This window comes from Mustela lutreola, chromosome 11, assembly GCF_030435805.1.
Source record: "Mustela lutreola isolate mMusLut2 chromosome 11, mMusLut2.pri, whole genome shotgun sequence".
Taxonomy (NCBI): domain Eukaryota; kingdom Metazoa; phylum Chordata; class Mammalia; order Carnivora; family Mustelidae; genus Mustela; species Mustela lutreola.
Window position 1 is genome coordinate 18,440,944 of NC_081300.1, and position 21,120 is coordinate 18,462,063.

Here is a 21,120-nt window from a genome sequence, read left to right on the forward strand (position 1 = left end):
GGATATTTTTACAAAGTCATATCGATTTAAATGGTTTGCCTCAGTCCAATTTTCCCATAAGTCTTATTTTGAATGCATGCTTTTGCATAATGGAGATTTTTTTTCCAGGAATGAGTGTATTGTAGTGTAGCATAGATAGCTCTGTTTCATTTGGGACACCCGTTTAAATGCAGTTAGTGTTTAATTCTCTAGTCTCAAGTTATTTAATATTTTAAAATAAAGGTACCTGTTCATCCTAAAAAAAAAAGATACAGAATTATGAATAATTTAAAGTCTCCCCTAAACTCTCTTCCTTTTCCAGTCTTACCTTGCAGAAGTAACTAACTGATTATTGTGCGACACACCTAATGTGTATATATATACACATCTTTGTAAACAGTGCCGATTTACAGATTATCCTTATCCCCTGGTATGTATGTGTCATACCATATTAAACTATTTTTCTCTTGATTGCCATTTAGATTGTTTCTAATTTTTTTATCATTGTAAACATTGCATTGAACTTTGTTATACATATTGCAAAAATGAGTTAACCTTAAGGTAGTATGGATGTATAGAAATGAGATTGTTGAATCTTGGGTTGTGTTTATTTAAAATGGACAAATCATGATTAATGGCCCTTAAGAAAGGATCTAACAATTGGTACTCCCATCTGTAATGTTTAAGACTTAGTGATAAGGAAAAGTATTTTAACAAACATAGGTTTAGTGACTGTAAATATTTTTTTCTTTATAATTTGGGTCTCCGGACTTATTTGAGGAGAAGATCCAAAAATCTACTTTCAGAAGTACCAAGCTTAATATTAAAGAACTTAATTGCTTATTTTGTTAGCTTTTTTGGTATGAGGTTTAAGGATGGCATGGGATGAATATACTGATTAAAATTTGAAGACTGGAGGGCACCTGGGTGGCTCCGTGGGTTGAAGCCTCTGCCTTCAGCTTGGGTCATGATCCCAGGGTCCTGGGATCTAGCCCCACATCAGGCTCTCTGCTCAGCAGGGAGCCTGTTTCCTTCTCTCTCACTCTGCCTGCTTCTCTGCCTATTTCTGATCTGTCTGTCAAATAAATAAATAAAATCTTAAAAAAAAAAAATTTGAAGACTGGAGAGATAATCACAGCTTGGGGATGAACATTAGTGAGTTTGAACATTTTGTGATTCAGAATTTGCTTTTCCTTGTGCTCCTGTCTGCTGTTGCTAAGATTTTTGTCTAAATTTTTATTGAGATACAACATAATGCACAATTATAAATGTATGGCTTAGTTAATTTTTGTAAACTGAACACACATGCCCATGTAATCAGCTTCTGGATAGACAGAGCATAACTAGCCTTTTGATATCTCCCATGACCCTGTCCTGTCTTTAACTCTCAGAAAGATAACCTTTGTCCTTATTTATAGTACCATTGATTTGTTTTGTCTGTATTTGAACTGTGTATAAATGGAATCATATGATGCACCACTTTTCTCAGTATTATTTGTGAATTAATCTGTGGTTTTGCATGACATTATAGTATTCCACAGTATGAGTAGCTGCAATGAATTTCCTCATTCTGTGTTGATAGAAATTTAAGTAGTCAACACTTTTGGTTATTAGAAATATTACTACTATCATTATTTTTTTCAAATGCCCTAAGGCAAACATATGTAGATGTTTCTGTTGTTTCTATACTTTAGACATGCATATGAGGTAGGCATAGGTCTTTGTTTAGCAGATACTGACAGTTTCTTTTCTTTACCCCTAAAGTGGTTATGCCCCTAAAGTATGCATAGTCATGAAACAGTTCAGTTGCTCCATATTCTTGGTAATGCTCTATTATACTTTTTTTTTGTTTTAGCTGTATCAGTGGAGGTTTTAATTTGCATTTCCCAAGCTTCCCTAGTGACAGATGAAGTCAGATATCTTTTCATATTTATTGACTGTTAGGATAACCTCATTTGTCATGTACTGGTTTAAGAGTTTACCCAGTTTCCTTTTGGGTGTCAGTCTTGTTCTTACTGATTTGTATGAATTCTTTACATATTAGCAGTATAAGCCTTTCAATATGTTTCACAGATTTTTTTTTTTAACCACTCTATGGGGTCTTTTCACTCTCTAAATGGTATCTCGATGAACACAAGGTCTTGATATCTTCCCATTTATCAAGTATATTCCAATATATCAATTATTCCCTTTTTTCCTTTTTTTTTTTTTTTAAGATATCACTTATTTATTTGACAGAGATCGCAAGTAGGCAAAGAGGCAGGCAGAGAGAGAGGAGGAAACAGGCTCCCTGCTGACGCAGGGCTTGATTCCAGGACCCTGAGATCATGATCTAAACTGAAGGCAGGGGCACCTGGGTGGCTCAGTGGGTTAAGCCTCTGCCTTCGGCTCAGGTCATGATCCCAGGGTCCTGGGATCGAGCCCCACATCGGGCTCTCTGTGCTGCAGGGAGCCTGCTTCCTCCTCTCTCTCTGCCTGCCTCTCTGCCTGCTTGTGATCTCTGTCAGATAAATAAAGAAAAAATCTTTAAAAAAAAAAAAAAAAAAAAAAAAACTGAAGGCAGAGGCTTTAACCCACTGAGCCATCCAGGGACCCCTGTTTTTTGTGTTTTAAGAAGTCACTCCAGAGTTTTGAAAATATCCTTTGTATTTTTTTCTTAAAACTGTTATTGTTTTACCTTTCATATTTAGATCTGTCATCCATTACTATGACAAAAACAATTCCATCTGGAATTGGTTTTGTATATGGTGTGAGGTATGGGGGCCAAGATTCATTTATCTTCCCATGTGAGTATCCTCTTGACACAGCACTGCTTATTGAAAAGACCATCCTTTCCCCGCTGCAGTGCTCTGTCAAATGTTTGATAAATAGGTACTCTGTGTAGGATTGGTTTGTTTCTGGACCTATTCTTTTACATTGGTCAGTTTGTTTATTCTTTTACTGATACTGTACACTCTTAATTTGCAAAGCTTTGTGATTGTTCTTATTCAGTAATGTAATTTTCTCAGCTTTGAACCTCAGAATGGCTTGGGTTATCTTTGGTATTTCCCTATAAATTTTAGAATTTAAAATTGTTAACTTGGGCAATAAAACTTACTGGGATTTTCCATTGATTCTAAGGGTCAAATTTAGGAGAATTGACAGGTTGACACTGTTGAGTTTTCCAGTTTATAAGCATAGTATATTCCTCCTTTTATTTATTTCCATCTTTAATTTTTCTCAGTGAGAAAACAGAAGACTTAACATTATTAGACTTTAAAACTTAGTATAAATCTTTAGTCATTAAGACAGTGTGGTATTGATGCAAGTATATCTAAATAATCTCGTGGAAGAGACTAGAAAGACCAAAGCTAAGATGATGAGATTTTGTTTAATTTCATATTTTAACAAATTCTTCAGAGTATAAATTAATACAGTTTTTTGTGGGTTTTTTGTTTTGTTTTTGTTTTTTTATCAAGCATGTTTTTTACCTTTCTCACAGGTGTGGACCATGTTTAAGGATTGCCCCGGCATTCAGTTCTATGAGTAATAAGTATCCACAGGCAGTTTTCTTGGAAGTTGATGTACATCAGTGTCAGGTAAGAGAAAGGAGTCCTTTAAAAAATTTTTTTCATTGGTTTGAAATTCAACATTATTATCATCCTTTGTTTCTCTCTTTATGCACATAGTACTTCTTTGAAGATGGGGAAATGTTATATGGACATGAATTATAAATGTTATTGTGGCTGCTTTAGTTAAAAAGGGTAGTTCAGTATTAATTGCTTCTGGGTTTGTTAATATCTTTCTGACATAAAACTAATGAGCTATTGAACTAAATCAGTCCCCTGGAAGTCCTTTTTTTTTTTTTTACATTTTTTGTTTATCTTTTGCAAATTGAGAATAGTATCTTTTATTGCTGAGGCATTGTTTGATTTGAAAGCCATGGCAGAGAATTCGTGATTGTAGTTAGAATTGGATTGATCGGGTTAGTTTGTAATCATAGCTTCAAAGCTGCATACTCAGCAGAAACCTGAAAGTGTTAATTACCGTCCATTGAGCAGCAGTGTTGTTGGGAGATTGCCCTGATTACTTAGTCTGAATGGCTCTGTGACAGTTCTATGTTTGCATATGTGGAAGTAGGGAGGAATTAATGGGAAAAAATTTTCAAGGTTCCTTCCAACACTGAAAATGTTGTTTTTGGTTCTTACTAAGGAATAGCTGTGTGGATCCTCTTTTTGGTGAGGTTTTGTCTTTGATACATTTCTGAGTGTGAAAAGAGTCTGTAAATGTTACAATAGTTTGTAGTAAGTAGTTTGGGTTTGGTTTAAATCCTGTAATATTGCTTAGTACTTCTGTTGCATACTACTGGACTCCCATTACTGGCCCTTATTTCTGTATTCACTGTCTCTGGAGCTCTGTTCTGGAGTTTTATTTCCAGTATGATAGCCACTAGCAGCATGTGGTTACTACACACTTGAAATGTGGCAAATCGAAATTGAGAAGTGCTATAAGTGTAAAATACACATAGGATTTTGAAGGCTTAGTATAAAAAAAATGTAAAATATGTCACTTTTTTTTACGGTGTGTTGACAATGCAATTATTAGATTTACTAAAATATATTATTAAAATTGATTTCATTTGTTTCTCTGTACTTTTTTATGTTGGCTGCTTAAAATGCTGGGATACTGGCAATTTAAAATCATGTGTGGCCCACATTTATGTCTTATATATTTTTTGGACAATACTGTTCTAAAATGTCAATCATGTTGTCTTTTTTAAAAAAAATTTTTTGAGGTTTAGAGACGGCATCTCTATGTAAATTTTATGCTTTTTTTTTCTTTAAACAATGTAGTGATATCTCTTCATAGTATTTGAATATGCAAGGTGACATATTTGCTTTACTATTTTCTTTACACTTATGAAAAGTTTAAGTCATGAGTCAGTGGTTAATTAGCTCATTTCCGCTCAGTACTTAGTTTTATAATATAGTGGAGTTGGAACAGAATTGTAAAAGGTAGTTGTTGCAGTGTATTTGATGGGAGGTCAGAAGCCATTTCTATGAGTAGAGTTGAGTAAAGTTACTTCATTTTCATGGAGAGATGGGCTACTGTTGTTCAGATCTGAATTTTTTTCTAGTAGCATTGACATGTCAATACCCTTTTGGGCTTCTCCATTTAAGAAACAGCATGTACTTGTGAAAACTCTGCCTGGTGGTATAAAACATAATTTCTGTATTGGAAGCTAATTGTTCTACTAGGGGGTTAAGTGTTTAACACTAAAATTGATAAAAATGCATGTTATTCTTCATTGGGAATTTGAAGGTAATGTAGTTGTGCCCTCAGTAGTAGGTCTGTTTTTTCTTAAATAACAATTGGGAATAAATTATTTTATGTGGTTTTGTTCATCCTTGGATATTTAACTTCTATAGAGATGTAGAATGAATATTCAGCGTGGTTTAAGGTAAATTTTAATCATTAACAGTATCTAACTTGCCAATTCTAGGGAACAGCTGCCACCAACAATATATCAGCAACACCTACATTTCTGTTTTTTCGAAACAAAGTGAGAATTGATCAGTATCAAGGAGCAGATGCTGTTGGATTAGAAGAAAAAATCAAGCAGCACTTAGAAAATGACCCTGGAAGCAATGAGGACACAGATATTCCAAAAGGCTATGTAGGTAGACTTAAAAGTGAAATCATGATACATCTCTTCTCATTATTTGGTTAAAATGATATTGACTGTTATCTTTTGCTAGTTAAGAATACTTTCAAATAAGATCTTTAAAAGTAATTTCATTAGCTGACTATTGGGTATTGCTTCTCTTGTATGCATTATAATCTTAAGCCCTCATGAGAAACAATTTTTCTTAATTCTTTTCGCTACTTGTTTTCTTTTTTAAACCTACTTTCTGAATTGTCTTAATAGCCAGTTTTAAACATTTAATCATTTTTAATGTATATATTTTTATATATACATTTAATTTTCATTTTATTACATATAATGTATGATTTATTTATACATAATTTTAAAATTATACATTTTTTTCCAAAAATGTGAAGAAATGTGCGTTGGAAAAATTTTTCAGGTTTTGACAATTGAGTAAAATGACATGTAAATTTTAATGTGTGATCTTTATATGCTGGACTCCTTTTCCTGCCGCTTCTTTTAGTTTTTCTCTCCTTTTTAATGTATCCCTTCTTTTATGGCACCTCTTTCTTTCTGCTAAAAAAAAAAAAAAAAACCTATTTATTTTGTTTTCGGCTCATATGTGACTTTGCTATTGGATATGTTTTTCTGAGTTTTGAGAGTAAGTTATTCAACTAAAAACTTGAAGACTTAGGAACTTAAAAGTGTTTGAAAATTGCATAATACAAATAGTTACAATTCAGCGTCTATATCATAAGAGCTATTCAGGAAGGACCAAAATTCAGAAGTAATTCATGGTAACTGACTCATTTATACAAATTGGTTAATCCTGCATACTAAAATATATATTTGTATATATCTTTCCTAATTTTTCTTGTTATAAAGTTCATTGTAGTTACAGATAAAAAATGAACTTTTTAAAAAATAGTGATTACCTCTAGTTAAAGCTGATGTATGAAAGAATGTGTATCAAGTACAGTAAAGCAGATCGATGTCATGGACTAGACGTTCTTTACGTAAAGTTCCTTAAATTCCTGCTGAATAAGGAGACTCTCCTACTCCAGTCAGATACATATGAGAAAGTCTTTTTGTGTGTGGGGGACTGAGGGTTGTGTCTTCAAAAAGTGTGTTTAACATGTTGTACTGGCATTAATTGAGGGAGACAGTTAATGTCTATTTAAAATAGAACTGTTATGTAATAATTTGGAATTATAATATGCAGTTAGAAAGTATGAGCGTGCTGTATAAGTCAGGTTTGTGACACCTTTTGGAAAATTTTGGAAATTATTTGACTTGTAAACTGTTGTGTTTACATCTTTGTATTTTTTTTCCCCTGTATTTACTAAGGGTTTTTGCATGAAAAGGTCTTAGGAGCTCAACAATCCTGCTGTTTAGCTAGAGGGATACTTCTTTACACATCAGCTAAGTGTGATTATCAGTGTTATGACCTCAGGTAGGAAATAAGCAGGAAAAAATGAAGTTTTAAGAAATTAAAAAAATTTAGTTTCCATGCAGATGTTATGCATACGGTGTGAAAGGCTATTAAAAACATTTTCATTTTTTCCATCAGGTGTCAGTCAAAACATTAAAAGTTTTGAACTATATGTCTACAAGATTATTAAATATTTAAGATTTTGGTAATGTGTTTCTGAGAATGTCATCATTCTCACAAGACAAATAGAAACTAAATGGGAGTAAGTCAATGAATGAAAGCCTTAAGTAGGTCTAAGTATTAGTATTACAAAAATGTATTGACAATTTTAAAATAAAATTTTGGTTTTAAAGACTTTCAGTTATGTCTTAACACTAAGAAGTTATACAAGATACTGAGTTTATACATACTAGTTTTGGAACTCCTAATTTGATTGAAGCCAGAGTAAGAGAGGTACTCCTATCTCAGAGGGGTTTGAAATATTGCAATAAATGTAGATGTGATACTCAAAACATTAAGAATCATAATAGTTCTTATTCAGAAGTAAGACAGTATTTTTGTGAATGTAATGACTTCTAGTTTTTAAAGCGTTGATTGAAGCATGGGAAAGTTTAAAATGTTCTCTTTTCCATATTTGCTAAGAGTACCTAGTTTGGTTCTAAGTGGCAGTGAGAGGGCCATCAAAATCAAGTCTTCCTCTCCCCCAGAAGTTTGAGTACTGGGCACTCTGGAATTGAAGTTGGATTTGCATATGTTCTGAATCTTGAGGTTTATTTTATTTTATTTTTTTTTTTTTTTTTTTTTTTTTTTTTTTAAGATTTTATTTATTTATTTGACAGAGAGAAATCACAAGTAGGCAGAGAGGCAGGCAGAGAGAGAGAGAGAGAGGAGGAAGCAGGCTCCCTGCTGAGCAGAGAGCCCGATGCGGGACTCGATCCCAGGACCCTGGGATCATGACCTGAGCCGAAGGCAGCGGCTTAACCACTGAGCCACCCAGGCACCCAATCTTGAGGTTTATATGTGTATTTTAGTATTCTGACCTCTGAACTGTAGATTTTGGTTTACAGATTTTGTCATCATTCATCAAAATGAAATGAAACCTTAAGTGACCCGAATTTGTGTAGTAAGATCTTTCGTTAACCCAAACTAGAAGCATAGAAAGGTTTTTCTAAATTCCCGTGTGTCTTATGTTAGATTTTCCCCCTCTAAAAAAGAAAGGTGAAATTTATTAAACAAAACAATTGACAGAGCAGTAGTACAGCAAACACACATATATAACCATTCACCTGTGTTCATCAGTTGTAAATATTTCGCTGTTTTTGCTTTCTCGATATGTACTTATCCACTTTTACCTTCTACAGAATCATTTAAAACTATAGACATCGTGATGGTTCATCTCTAAATATTTTATTAGCCTATAGCTTCTAGGAGCAAGAACATTCATTTACATAACCATGATACCATTATCACGCCTAAGAAATTTAACAATGTACAGTATCTCTGATACTTAAAGCCTACATTCACATTTTCTTAATTATCTCCAGAATATATTTTTTTAAGATTTTATTATTTATTTGAAAGAGAGCACAAGCGGATGGAGGGGCAGAGGGAGAGGGAGAAGCAGACTCCTGCCTGAGCAGAGAGCCTGATGTGGTGCTTAATCCCAGAACCCCAGGATCCTGACCTGAGCCAGAGACAGATGCTTACCCAACTGAGCCACCCAGACACCCCTCCAGAATAGTCTTTATAGCTATTTTTGCCCTGTCTAGGATCAAGTCAAGGATCATGCATTACATTTAAGTTGTTTCTCTTTAGTGTTCTGGAGACATGTCTTTTTTTTTTTCCATTCATGACAGCCTTTTTTTGGAAGTTTAAACTGGTACCAGTCAAATATGGTAGCCAGTACCTAGTAGGTACATGTGGCTATTGTGCATTTGTTACATGACTAGTGCAACTGAGGAACTGAATTTTAAATTTTATTTACTTTTAATCAATTTTAAATCTCCACATGTGGCTAATGGCTATCTTATTGCACAGCGCAGGTTGGACTGTCTGTCTTAGACTGTCCCACAATCTGGATTTATCTGATGGTTTTTCTGTTATTCTTTCCTCATTATTGGCAAGTTGATTACATAGGTAGTGATATTTATTTCCAATTGCATATTTCTAGAATATGTCAGTGTGTAGTTAGGTCAGATATAATGCCATTAGTCCCCCAGACAGTGTTGTATAACAAAAGCTACCGACCAGTTCCAATTAGGAACAATTGTTGTAAAGCTCTTACAATGTTAGTAAACAAAATCCAGTGATCTAGAAGAGAAAGATTATGATCTCCTAATATGCAGAAAAGGCATTTAACAGAATTCAATGCCCATTTATTCCTAAAGGAATCAATAATATCTTAATGGAGGAGCACCAGAGGCACTCTTACTAAAGTCAGAAACAACATGGGGATGACCACTGTCACATCTCTGGTGTTGTGTTGGACTATTAACGCATACACGGGAGACAGGAAAATGTTAAATGACAACCACATGGAAGCAATCAGCCAGCAAACTCTAGAATATTAGAAATCTGTGGGTGCTAAATGTCCATAGATTAAAGGAGATTTGAATTACATTAACCAACTACAGTGTATGGATTTTGGATTCTTATTCTAATAGTTCAACTGTAAAACATTTACTAGACAACTGAAGAAATTCAAATATGGATATTTGCTAATAATAAAGTATTACTCATTGTTTCAGTTGTGATAATATTTAAGATTATTTATTTATTTATTTTAAAAATACTTTATTTATTTGACAGAAAACACAGTTAGGCAGAGAGAGAGGAAGGGAAGCAGGCTCCCTGCTGAGCAAAGAGCCCAATGGGGGGCTCAATCCCAGGACCCTGGGATCATGACCTGAGTCGAAGGCAGAGGCTTTAACCCACTGAGCCACCCAGGTGCCCCAATATTTAGGATTTTTTAAAAGATTTTATTTGTCAGCTGGAGAGAGAGCGTGCGTGTGCATCACAAGCAAGGGAGAAGCAGGCTCCCCAATGAGCAAGGATCCTGATGTGGGGCTTGGACCTAGGGTCCTGGGATCATACCTGAACTGAAGGCAGATGTTTAACCAACTGAGCCACCCAGGCATCCCAGAGGATTTTTTGAGTCCTTATCTCTTAGCAATGTTCATGAACACAATGAAATGTTCTTGAAAGAAATGAAGCAATGCCTAAGATTTATTTGAAAACAGCAGGGGTAGGGACTGCTTGCAGGGTAAAGAAGAAACAAGAGTGGCCATGAGTTGATTATTGTAGCTGGGAGTTGAGGACGTGAGGTTCACTGTATTATTTATATATGCTTGAAATTTTCCATAATAACAAATGTTTTAATCCTTGTTATTCATCTTATATGTAAACTCTTTATGAATATAGGTTTAAGAGTACATGACCACAAGAAGAGGGAGGCAGGCTTTTCTTGGATCTTATGGATATTTTAATTTGCATATTTAGCTTTGCGAAACACTGGTAATACAAAAGTACAAGTCAACGTTTTATAATCTTTTCATTAAAGACTTAGTTTTTGATACCTTATCAAGTGAGCTAAGCCTAGATTTAGCTTTAATAGTAGTAGATCTTGGTCAGAAATTCAAATGAAAAAATTATTATAAAAATTTTAGTAACTGTTTTATAAGAGAAGTTTTCTTTAAAATTGCCTAGAGAGAATCACATATTTACAATATTTACATTAATAAAGAATATTTACATTATTTGTTAGATTGTTATACCAAACATTGTTATACCAAACATAAATTTGTTAGATTGTTAATTTGTTAGATTGTTATACCAAATTCAAATACTTTGCCTAAAGTCTTGATTTAATTTTTTTCAGATGGATTTAATGCCTTTTATTAACAAAGCTGGCTGTGAGTGTCTTAATGAAAGTGATGAGCATGGATTTGACAACTGTTTACGAAAAGATATGACCTTCTTGGAATCTGATTGTGATGAACAGGTAATTGATATTTAAATTAAAGCTTCTTGGGATCATCGATATTTATGCCCGCTCTGGGTTCATCATCATGTTTCCATCCATGGTTTTATGTTTCTCCTTTGCACATGACCACTTCCTTTCCTTTTTATAAGTTTTAGTTTCTTTGATGGTGCAGACCCACCTTCGTTCTCTGTTCTCTGCAAGCTGCCAGGTACATTACACAGAACCTCGGAGTTTTGGATTGGCTCCACTACTGAATTGAGCCTTCACTATGCTTAAGTCCTATGTTCATTTTTGACCTGTCTTCCATGTTTTTTACTCACCCAACTGAGTTTGTACCTGAGAAATAGAGACTAACTAGATGAGCCCTCCCATGTGTGTGGTCCTCATTCCCAGAGGTAAACCTGTATTGTACTTCCCTGAATTGTTGTCACAGGGAAGTATAGTACTGCCTTAGTGAAGCCATCATTATCTTCATCTTGACTCTGACTTTTTTTTTTTTTTTTAAGATTTTATTTATTTATTTGACAGAGAGAGATCACAAGTAGGCAGAGAGGCAGGCAGAGTGAGAGGGAGGAAACGGGCTCGCTGCTGAGCAGAGAGCCCGATGTGGGGCTCGATCCCAGACCCCTGGGATCATGACCTGAGCTGAAGGAAGAGGCTTTAATCCACTGAACCACCCAGGCGCCCCGACTCTGACTTTCTTTAACTTACTTTCTAATCCACTGTCTTTGCTTTGTCCCCATTCCAGTTCATCTTCTACATGTTCACAAAAGTTACTCTTCAAAGCTTAAGTCTGGGGCACTTGGGTGTCCCACTCCATTAAGCGTCTCCCTTCAGCTCAGGTCATGATCCCAGGGTCCTGGGATCCAGCCCAGCATCAGGCTCCCTGCTCAATGGGGAGTCTGCTTCTCCTTTCCCTCTGCCCCTTCTTATTTGGATACCATTTATTAATAGACTCTGTATCAGGATTTATTTTTATTAGAAATTGTCTTTTAGTTCAATCTAAAAATGTGTATCTTTGCTCTCTCTCTCAAATAAATAAAATCTTAAAGAAAACATAATCTGATCATGCTTCTTTTTCTTAAAGGAGGTAAATGATTCTTTGCAGACTTTAGGAAGACGGTATCATATTCTTACTGACTTGATTTGTTTCTAGCTTTCCATTCTTTTCTCCTGTGGTTCAAGTTTCTGTAAACATGTCATGCTTATTATTTTTTGACACACTATTGCAGGTCAAGTATAAAAAGTAATTACATAACCAAAGGAAATAGTCTGGGTATTTTCTGAGGCAAACAGATCACAGTGATCCTGAAATCATAAATCCAAATTCCATTTTTACTCTAATCATAACTACTTTACTGAATAGTTTTAAGAATATTGTTCACAGTTGTGTCCTTATAAATGGTGCCCTGAATGGAATGTGATGATGCATAGCAGCAGAACTGACTGACCATAGCCTCCCGGAAGTTCTGCTGGAAGTTCTGCTGACGGGGAAATCTTCCTTCTAAGGTGGAAGTATAGATATGTACATCAGACATGATTTCCCCTAGAAAGAAGATAGAGCAAATGATTCATGGTTTCTGATAGAGAGAGAGAGAGAGAGGGCAACCTGACAGCATTTCATATCCTAGTTCCCTTATGTGGCCTTCTAAATTCAGTTAAGTCCAATAAGTTTAGGATGGAGGTTTGGAGGTTACTATAGAGCTATTAAAAGTCTTATTCACTTGAGTTTTGGACCAAATAGAGTGCATTTGAGGGCTAGTTTCTTCATATACTCTGCATTGTCTTCAGATTGTCAAATGATGTTGGGTAGATGCTTGACAAACCATTCTATAAAATGTTAAGCTATATGCTAAAATATATAGTTTGAATTTTAATTTGGATTTTGTTTGATTTTTTTGGGAGACAAATTGCTTGTCAGTTCACAGGTCACAAGACATTAGGTTCATATGCATTTCCCCCTGCCCCCACCTTATTTTAGTAGGCTCTATAGCCAGTAATGGGTTCCACCTCACAGCTTCTAGATAAAGTGTTGCATGCTCTACTGACTAAGCCAGCCAGGTGCCCCCCCATGCCAATTTTTAATTTAATTTAATTTATTCCATTAAATTTTGTTGTCATTCCCTTATGTGAATAATAGATGATTGTATTTCTCAAATGTCAGTCTAGTCAAGTTACTTTCAACTTACTGATTTTTTATATTACATTGGTTTTATGAATCGAATATTTTGTCTTTGAATTATTTTAAATTTTTTAAATATTTGAATGTTTTAAATATTTTAAATATATGAATAACAATTTTTTTCCCCCTAAGATTTTATTTATTTATTTGACAGAGATCACAAGTAGGCAGAGAGTCAGGCAGGGGGGCGGTGGGAGCAGGCTCCCTGCTGAGCAGGGAGCCCGATGCAGGGCTCGATCCCATGACTCTGAGATCATGACCTGAGCGGAAGGCAGAGGCTTAACCCACTGAGCCACCCAGGCGCCCCTTTAGACTTAAGTTTTAAGTCTAAATAGCTGTTGTGTGTATTCAAGGTGTTCAAGAGCCCTTTTAAAATGAAACTTTTGGGGCGCCTAGGTGGCTCAGTGGGTTAAGCCGCTGCCTTCGGCTCAGGTCATGATCTCAGGGTCCTGGGATCGAGTTCAGCATCGGGCTCTCTGCTCAGCAGGGAGCCTGCTTCCCTCTCTCTCTCTGCCTGCCTCTCCGACTACTTGTGATTTCTCTCTGTCAAATAAATAAATAAAATCTTTTAAAAAAAAAATAAAATGAAACTTTTTATTTTCTTCACAGCTGCTTATTACTGTGGCGTTTAATCAACCTGTCAAGCTTTATTCAATGAAATTTCAAGGGCCAGATAATGGTGAGTAATGGACAGCTTTTCTTTAACTTCCTGCTCTGTGGATCTGTTAAGCTCATGTGTAAAACTTTTTATTAAATTATAGAGGTAGATATTCCTTGTTTTGGAAAGAGTGAAATTGTTTCTGGAACAAAGCAAGGAGATAAATGAATGTGCAAATAATGTGGTATTACTAGAAACCAAAAGGAACAGAAAAAGAAAATTTTATCTTATTTCTAAAAGTAAAATTTCTAAAATTAATCTTGAAATCTAAAAACAAAGAAAGTTTTTCTTCCAATTCTTATTGTAAGACTCCAGGTTTGAAGTAGCATGTTTCAGGATCAGAACTGGGAGGGATTTATTTCACACTCCGTTGTTATAGATGAAAAAGGTTCTGAATCTTCCTATGTGTTCACCATTACTAGTTTTACAACTTATTTATAAATATTATGATGCCGTAAACAGGATTTTCCAGACTTGGTATTTCTCTTTCTATTAAATAAGGGATTTTCCGGGTGCCTGGGTGGCTCAGTGGGTTAAAGCCACTGCCTTCGGTTCGGGTCATGATCCTAGGGTCCTGGGATCAAGCCCCACATCGGGCTCTCTGCTCAGCAGGAGCCGGCTTCCCCCCCCCCCCCCCTTTCTTTGCCTGCCTCTCTGCCTACTTGTGATCTCTGTCAAATAGATAAATAAAATCTTTAAAAAATAAATGACTGACTGACTGACTGACTGAATGAATGAATAAATAAATAAATAAGGGATTTTCCTTATTCATCTCCCTCCTTTTTTTCCTGTCTATTGATTTATTTTGGTTGTGTGTTGGCAGGTAGTGAGGAGTAGGATTTTTCTTTGATTGGAAGAAAGTGCAAGCACCCTATTTATTAGGTAGCATTCTCTTCTCATTTTGCTGTTTTAAATTTGTATGTATTAATATTTTTCACTAATAAAATTGTATCTTTATTGTGAAAATACAAGAATTCTGTAAAAGCAGTTGCTCCAGAGGTGAATAAGCAATATGAATATCTTAAAGATTCCTTACTTAGCCCCCAAATACAGGTTTTGGATTGTACCCTGAAGTTTAAAGGGACCAAGGCATTCTCTCTAAATGTGATGTAACAGCTTAGCACATCTTAATTCCTAAGGTGAAATTTGGTAATTTGTATAACTTTTTAAAAATATTTTATTTATTTATTTAAGAGACAGTGAGTGAACCAGAGAGGGAGTGTAAGCTGGGGGTCAGGGGCAGAGGGAGAGGGAGAAGCAGGCTCCCCCCTGAGCGGAGAGCCCCATGTGAGGCTTGATCCCAGGACCCTGGGATCATAACTTGAGTTGAAGGCAGATGCTTAACCCACTGAGCCACCCAGGTGCCCCAGCAATTGGTATAATTAATTTTCTTTTAGCTCAATGTTGTCACTGGTAATGCGTTTCTCCTTAATAACAAATGTACCAGTTGTTGGCAGTACAAGACCTAGCTCAGACGGTAACCGGTACCTTGTTGGGCTGCGTGGCTGCCTTCCCTGTACCTCCTCACTTAGTAGGAGTGCGTCTATCACACTGTGGCTTCTACAGTCAAGGGCAGGAAGTCTGTGTGTGTGTATGTGTTTGCAAATGTACATATGTGTTTCAATCTAGTAGTCATAGAACTTAGCATACTGCTGGCAGGCATTAAAAAATGTCTATAGAAAAATGGCTATGAAAATACTCAGAATTTCCAAAAGTTCCTAAAGATTTAGGTAGGTATGTGCATGTATTTGGGAGTGTGACTGGTTGTATAGTGTGAATGTAATGGTGAAGGGAGGAAAGTATTGCAAGGCTGATTTATCAGTTAATTTTATTCTACCATTTTATAGGTCAGGGTCCTAAATATGTAAAAATTTTTATCAATCTACCCCGGTCTATGGATTTTGAAGAAGCAGAAAGAAGTGAACCAACTCAAGCTCTGGAACTAACAGAGGATGATATTAAAGAAGATGGCATTGTCCCACTTCGTTATGTTAAGTTTCAGAATGTTAACAGTGTAACTGTAAGTAGTATTTTCACCTGTATTTAATGAGTTTGTGGGTAGCAGTTCATGCTAGGATACCTTTAGTATCCTAGGTGATTTTATTTTATTTATTTATTTATTTTTTTAAAAAGATTTTATTTATTTATTTAACAGAGAGAGAAATCACAAGTAGGCAGAGAGGCAGGCAGAGAGGAGGAAGCAGGCTCCCCGCTGAGCAGAGAGCCAGATGTTGGGCTCCATCCCAGGACCCTGGGATCATGATCCCAGCCGAAGGCAGTGGCTTTAACCCACTGAGCCACCCAGGTGTCCCATATCCTAGGTGATTTTAAATGATCCTTTAAAGTCGGTTTTTGGGCTCTCTGCTCAGCAGGGAGCCTGCTTCCCCCCTCTCTCTCTGCCTGCCTCTCTGCCTACTTATGATCTCTGTTTGTCAAATAAATAAATAAATTTTTTTTTAAAAAAGTAGGTTTTTGTCCACCTGACTTTGAGTAAAAATGTATAATGAATTAATTAAATTTTCTTCTTTAATTTATGTGCACTAAAGAGAAAGGACAAATTGATTTTTTAAAAAATTGTGAATTTGTCAGTTTACATACTTTATACATATTTGGCAGCTTCTGTTAAAAGTTTATTCTAGAATATTTATAGTTAAACTAAAGATATTTGTACACTATCCTCATCCCGGATGATGAGTAATGTTACAATTATAAAATCCAATTTACTCTTCTAAAGTGTATGGTTTTTAATAGTGTTGTGGTCATGATCTCAGTAAAAATGACTTTTTAAAAAGATACTTTTACATTATCTTAATTTACGTAAAGAAGTTAGCTGCTTCTTAGCAGTTTAAATTGCTTTTGTGAGTTTTAATAGTGAAACCAAGCATATGTACTCCAAACACCCCCTCCTCCCGTTCACCCCTCCCAACCCAGTCTTTCAGAGGAGGGAGTAGGAGAGTTAGAATAGCATAGAGGAATACCTAGGGAAAAAAGTGGGAACAAGCACAGAATCACTGAGAACAAACAAGTCATGCTAAACTAATGTGATTTCCTTGTTACTTATATATTTATTTATTAAAGATTTTATTTTGCTTGAGAGAGAGAGAGAGCAATCGGATGGAGCAGAGCACAGCAGGGGGCGTGGCGGAGGGGGAGGGATAAGAAGGCTCCCCACTGAGCAGAGAGTTGCATTGAGGGCTGGATCCCAGGACCTTAGGATCATGTCCTGAGCTAAACACAGCTGCTCAACCGACTGAGCCACTCAGACGCCCTGTGATTTCCTTGTTTTAATGAAATGATTTTGGTTTTTGTTAAGTAAAGAATGCTAGTGTATTCATTTTCAGAGGTTTTCACTGGATTTTTCACAGGATATACTTAGTAATAAGATGAAGGATTATAATTGAGACTTCAGTATTTGAAATACTCTACCCAAATGAAATGGATGAAAATGGTTATATTAAACTAGAATACTAGTTATCAGATATTTTCCTGACTTACATTTGTAGCATATTCTCAATTAATGTCAGTTGCTTTACTTAGTGATGGAAGCAAGGTATTTATTGGGAAAGCCCTTTCAATCCAAACATCTTGATATAATCTCCTCTGTCATTGAGAATCATTGTCCATAGTTATCTTGTGATAGGCTCTAGTCTGTATGTGCTGTGTGTTATCTCAGTCAAACTTTAGTCAGTGACTTAAGTCATAGAAAGCATGCCATGACAGTTTTGATTAGAAAGTGTAATCAAAGTAAGTAGGTGAATTTTAAAAGCCATAAATATAAGCTGATGTGCTAATTTTCAAAGAGCATTATAGATAAATGGAGAGTTGCTTTAATAGTCTACCTGTTGTAGACTTGGAATTTTTTTTTTTTTAGAAATTTTGTTGAAAGTTCTTTTTTTTTTTTTTTTAAGGTTTTATTTATTTACTTGTAAGAGAGAGAGAGCGAGTGAGAGCGAGCACAGGCAGACAGAGTGGAAGGCAGAGTCAGAGGGAGAAGCAGGCTCCATGCCGAGCAAGGAGCCTGATGTGGGACTCGATCCCAGGACGCTGGGATCATGACCTGAGCCGAAGGCAGCTGCTCAACCAACTGAGCCACCCAGGCATCCCTGTTCTTTTTTTTTTAAAGATGTTATTTATTTGTCAGAGAGAGGGATGGGGAGAGAAAGCATAAGCAGGGGAAGCAACAGGCAGAGGGAAAAGCAGGCTCCCCGCTGAGCAAGGAGCCCAGTGTGGGGCTCCATCCCAGGACCTTGGAATTATGACCTGAGCTGAAAGCAGACGCTTAACCCTCTGAGCCACCCAGGTGTCTCCAGACTTGGAAGTTTTAATTGATAAGTTCAGTTTGAGATGAATCTGTGCTTGCCTGTAAAAACAACAAAAACTGATTAATGCCATCAGAGAATGAAGCTATGTTGTCAAAATCAAAAGAGGCAGTGTTCTTAAGTGTAGACAGTATCTAGAGTATTGTGTTTTATTTTTATTTATTTATTTTTTTAAAGCATATAGTAATCCAGTATATTGAAAAAGAATCTGTGAGTAAAGCTGCTGTCTACTTACATGCTGAGGGGAGTTTTTACATAGAAAGTATAGAGAGTCAAGCTTAAAAAGAATGCAGGCTGGTCTACGGCCATACCACCCTGAACGCGCCCGATCTCGTCTGATCTCGGAAGCTAAGCAGGGTCGGGCCTGGTTAGTACTTGGATGGAAGAATGCAGGCTGTATTATAGTATAGTTTTAGGAGCTGATTTCTAATACTATTTTTTTCTTTTAATATTTTAGGAATTTGAATGAATTAGTATCAGAAAGAAGTAACTGTAGAGACTTTCTTCAGCCAAAAACCAATTTTAATAAAATTTCAGCAGTGGTTTGCCCATTATAATAATTTCATACTCTTTGTACATTCTTTGTAAAGAATTTAATTGTGACTCCTCCACACCCTCACACAGAATTATCTGGAACTTGGTATTTGGGTGTCTTGCCATGATACCCTGGAGAGGATGAGGCTAGCAGGGCACAGTGCAATTAATAGCCTATAGGAGCACTAGTCTAAGTGTAGTTTGTTAACCCTTACAAAGGATGAAAGGTATTTTCATTAATAATCTAACAATATCAGTTAAACATGTTTGTGAAAAAAGGATACAATTATTAATGTAATTTTTTTTTCTTTTTGGTGGGGGGGTGTAGATATTTGTTCAGTCCAATCAAGGTGAAGAAGAAACAACAAGAATTTCATATTTTACTTTTATTGGTACTCCAGTCCAGGCAACAAATATGAATGACTTCAAACGAGTAAGTTTGTTTTAAATGGTATTTAGGGGAAGTAAAAATACAATTTTAAAGAAGTAATTTCATAAAGATCAAAATCGTAACCATGTCATGAAATTTTAGGTTAACCTAAAATTAACAGTGGGTTCTCCTAATCACATTTTTAGATATCCAACTAAAAGATAATTTCTAATAAAAATAAATCCTGATACAGAGTCTATTAATAAATGGTATCCAAATAAGATACCAGATAATGGTAGCCAAATAATGGTGTCTGTAAATAAATGATATCCATTAATAATGGGATCCAAATGGTATCCAAATAAGTGAGCATAGTATAAAATGTATAGAAGTGTTGAATCACTGTGTTGTACACCTAAAACTAATAGAACATTGTATGTCAACCATACCTCAGTTAAAAAAAAAAACCTTATCTGTAATGAAAGTGTAGTATACCTATAATAAAAAGAAAGTATTTTAAACTAACTAAATAATTGGTTGGTTATAGAAAGTAGTTAGGAATGTCAAAATAGGAGTAAGTTAAAATCATTATTATTAGTGAATGTTTAAGAATTTTGCTGATACCAAGATTTTGATTATTATTGTTTCCGATGAAAACATTTAAAATCACTTGAATAGTTTTAATCAAAAAGAATGGGTTCAGTTTTACTACACTGAGATGCCTTTAAACCATGTCTGTGTCCTGAAAGACCACTTGGCACAAGTAAAGAAATTATCAGTGAACAAGCAGATTGCATTTGTATGTATATGTACATTTTTTAAAAGATTTTATTTATTTATTTGACAGAGAGAGCACAAGTAGGCAGAGAGGCAAACAGAAGAGAGGGGGATGCAGGAACCCCGCTAAGCAGAGAGCCTGATGCGGGGCTCGATCCCAGGACCCTGAGACCTGAGTCGAAGGCAGAGGCTTAACCCATTGAGCCACCCAGGCGCCCCCGTATATGTACAGTTTTGTTTTGTTTTGTGGACACAGTCCTAAGGATTGTGGGAGATTAAGATATATGAGACCCTTAGGACTGAGAACATTTTGTCCATTCATGGAACAACTGCTACTTGGTCACAGTTCCTTAGGGAGATATAGCGTATTACAACCACAGATCACGGAAGTGCGTCCAGGAGCTTTCTGAGTACAGAACCTAGTTACGGGGCACAGATTGAATGTGTAGCAGCAGGGGAAAGGTAGCTGTGCCCATGTTTCTGTGGCTGCCTTTGACAGTCTAGAACCGGAGGTGATGATAAAGAGGTGATTATATGGGAGAAAGTTTCCCTAGGGCTGCTGGTGCCTGGAGGAAGAGGCACCCAGCTGAACAGTTTAGACCCCTGTTTGGTGGGGAGGTGAAGCCATGGAGCATCCTGAAAATTCTTACTCTTTTTGGTGGTTTCTACAGATCATATTTTAATTCGATTACAGAAAAATTTATAAAATTGCATAACAGTGGATAAGCTTATAAAATTGTATACTGGTTTTTACAAAATTGATAACCTTGACCATAGATACTATAACTGGTCAGTTTTCAACAACTATTTCTTCCTGTCTCATAATTAACTTTTGGGAACTGTAGGACAATAATGTACTTAGATCTGTCATGTCAAATGTTTGCCATATGTAAGACAGATCAGAAGGTCAGAAGAAGCAGAGATTAAACATCTCCATTTTTATGATATGAGATATGCTGTTCTGGGAAAATTGTGAGCACCAAAGACATTTTGGCTGCCTGCTTTGTTAGATTGCTTGTTGGAATTAAATGTCATTGGATTTGGCTTTAACTGCCTTGCATAGTTTGTTTTTAAATTAATTCCTTCATAAGATCTACTATAAGCTGTATACCATTAATTCAGCTCAAGTTCCCTGCTTCTCACCTCTGCTCCTGCTGTTTGATTTCCATTTTTCTCTTTAAGTAACCACTGCTTCATTTTGACCGTCTTCTTACCAGCCTGCCGTTCAGTCAGTTTTTCTAATATATGTCAATCATCA

General features: G+C 35.9%; 1 protein-coding gene across 2 annotated transcripts in view; it reads left to right on the forward strand.

Moving 5' to 3' along the window:
• The window catches only part of TXNL1 (thioredoxin like 1), a 34,527-nt gene that overhangs the window by 8,464 nt on the left and 4,943 nt on the right, over positions 1-21,120 (forward strand). For both annotated transcript variants that reach the window (XM_059139433.1, XM_059139434.1), the window contains exons 2-7: positions 3,461-3,557; positions 5,462-5,635; positions 10,918-11,040; positions 13,814-13,883; positions 15,710-15,882; positions 19,044-19,148. In XM_059139433.1, the coding sequence (XP_058995416.1) occupies positions 3,461-3,557; positions 5,462-5,635; positions 10,918-11,040; positions 13,814-13,883; positions 15,710-15,882; positions 19,044-19,148 (742 nt within the window). The remainder of the gene's footprint in view (positions 1-3,460; positions 3,558-5,461; positions 5,636-10,917; positions 11,041-13,813; positions 13,884-15,709; positions 15,883-19,043; positions 19,149-21,120) is intronic.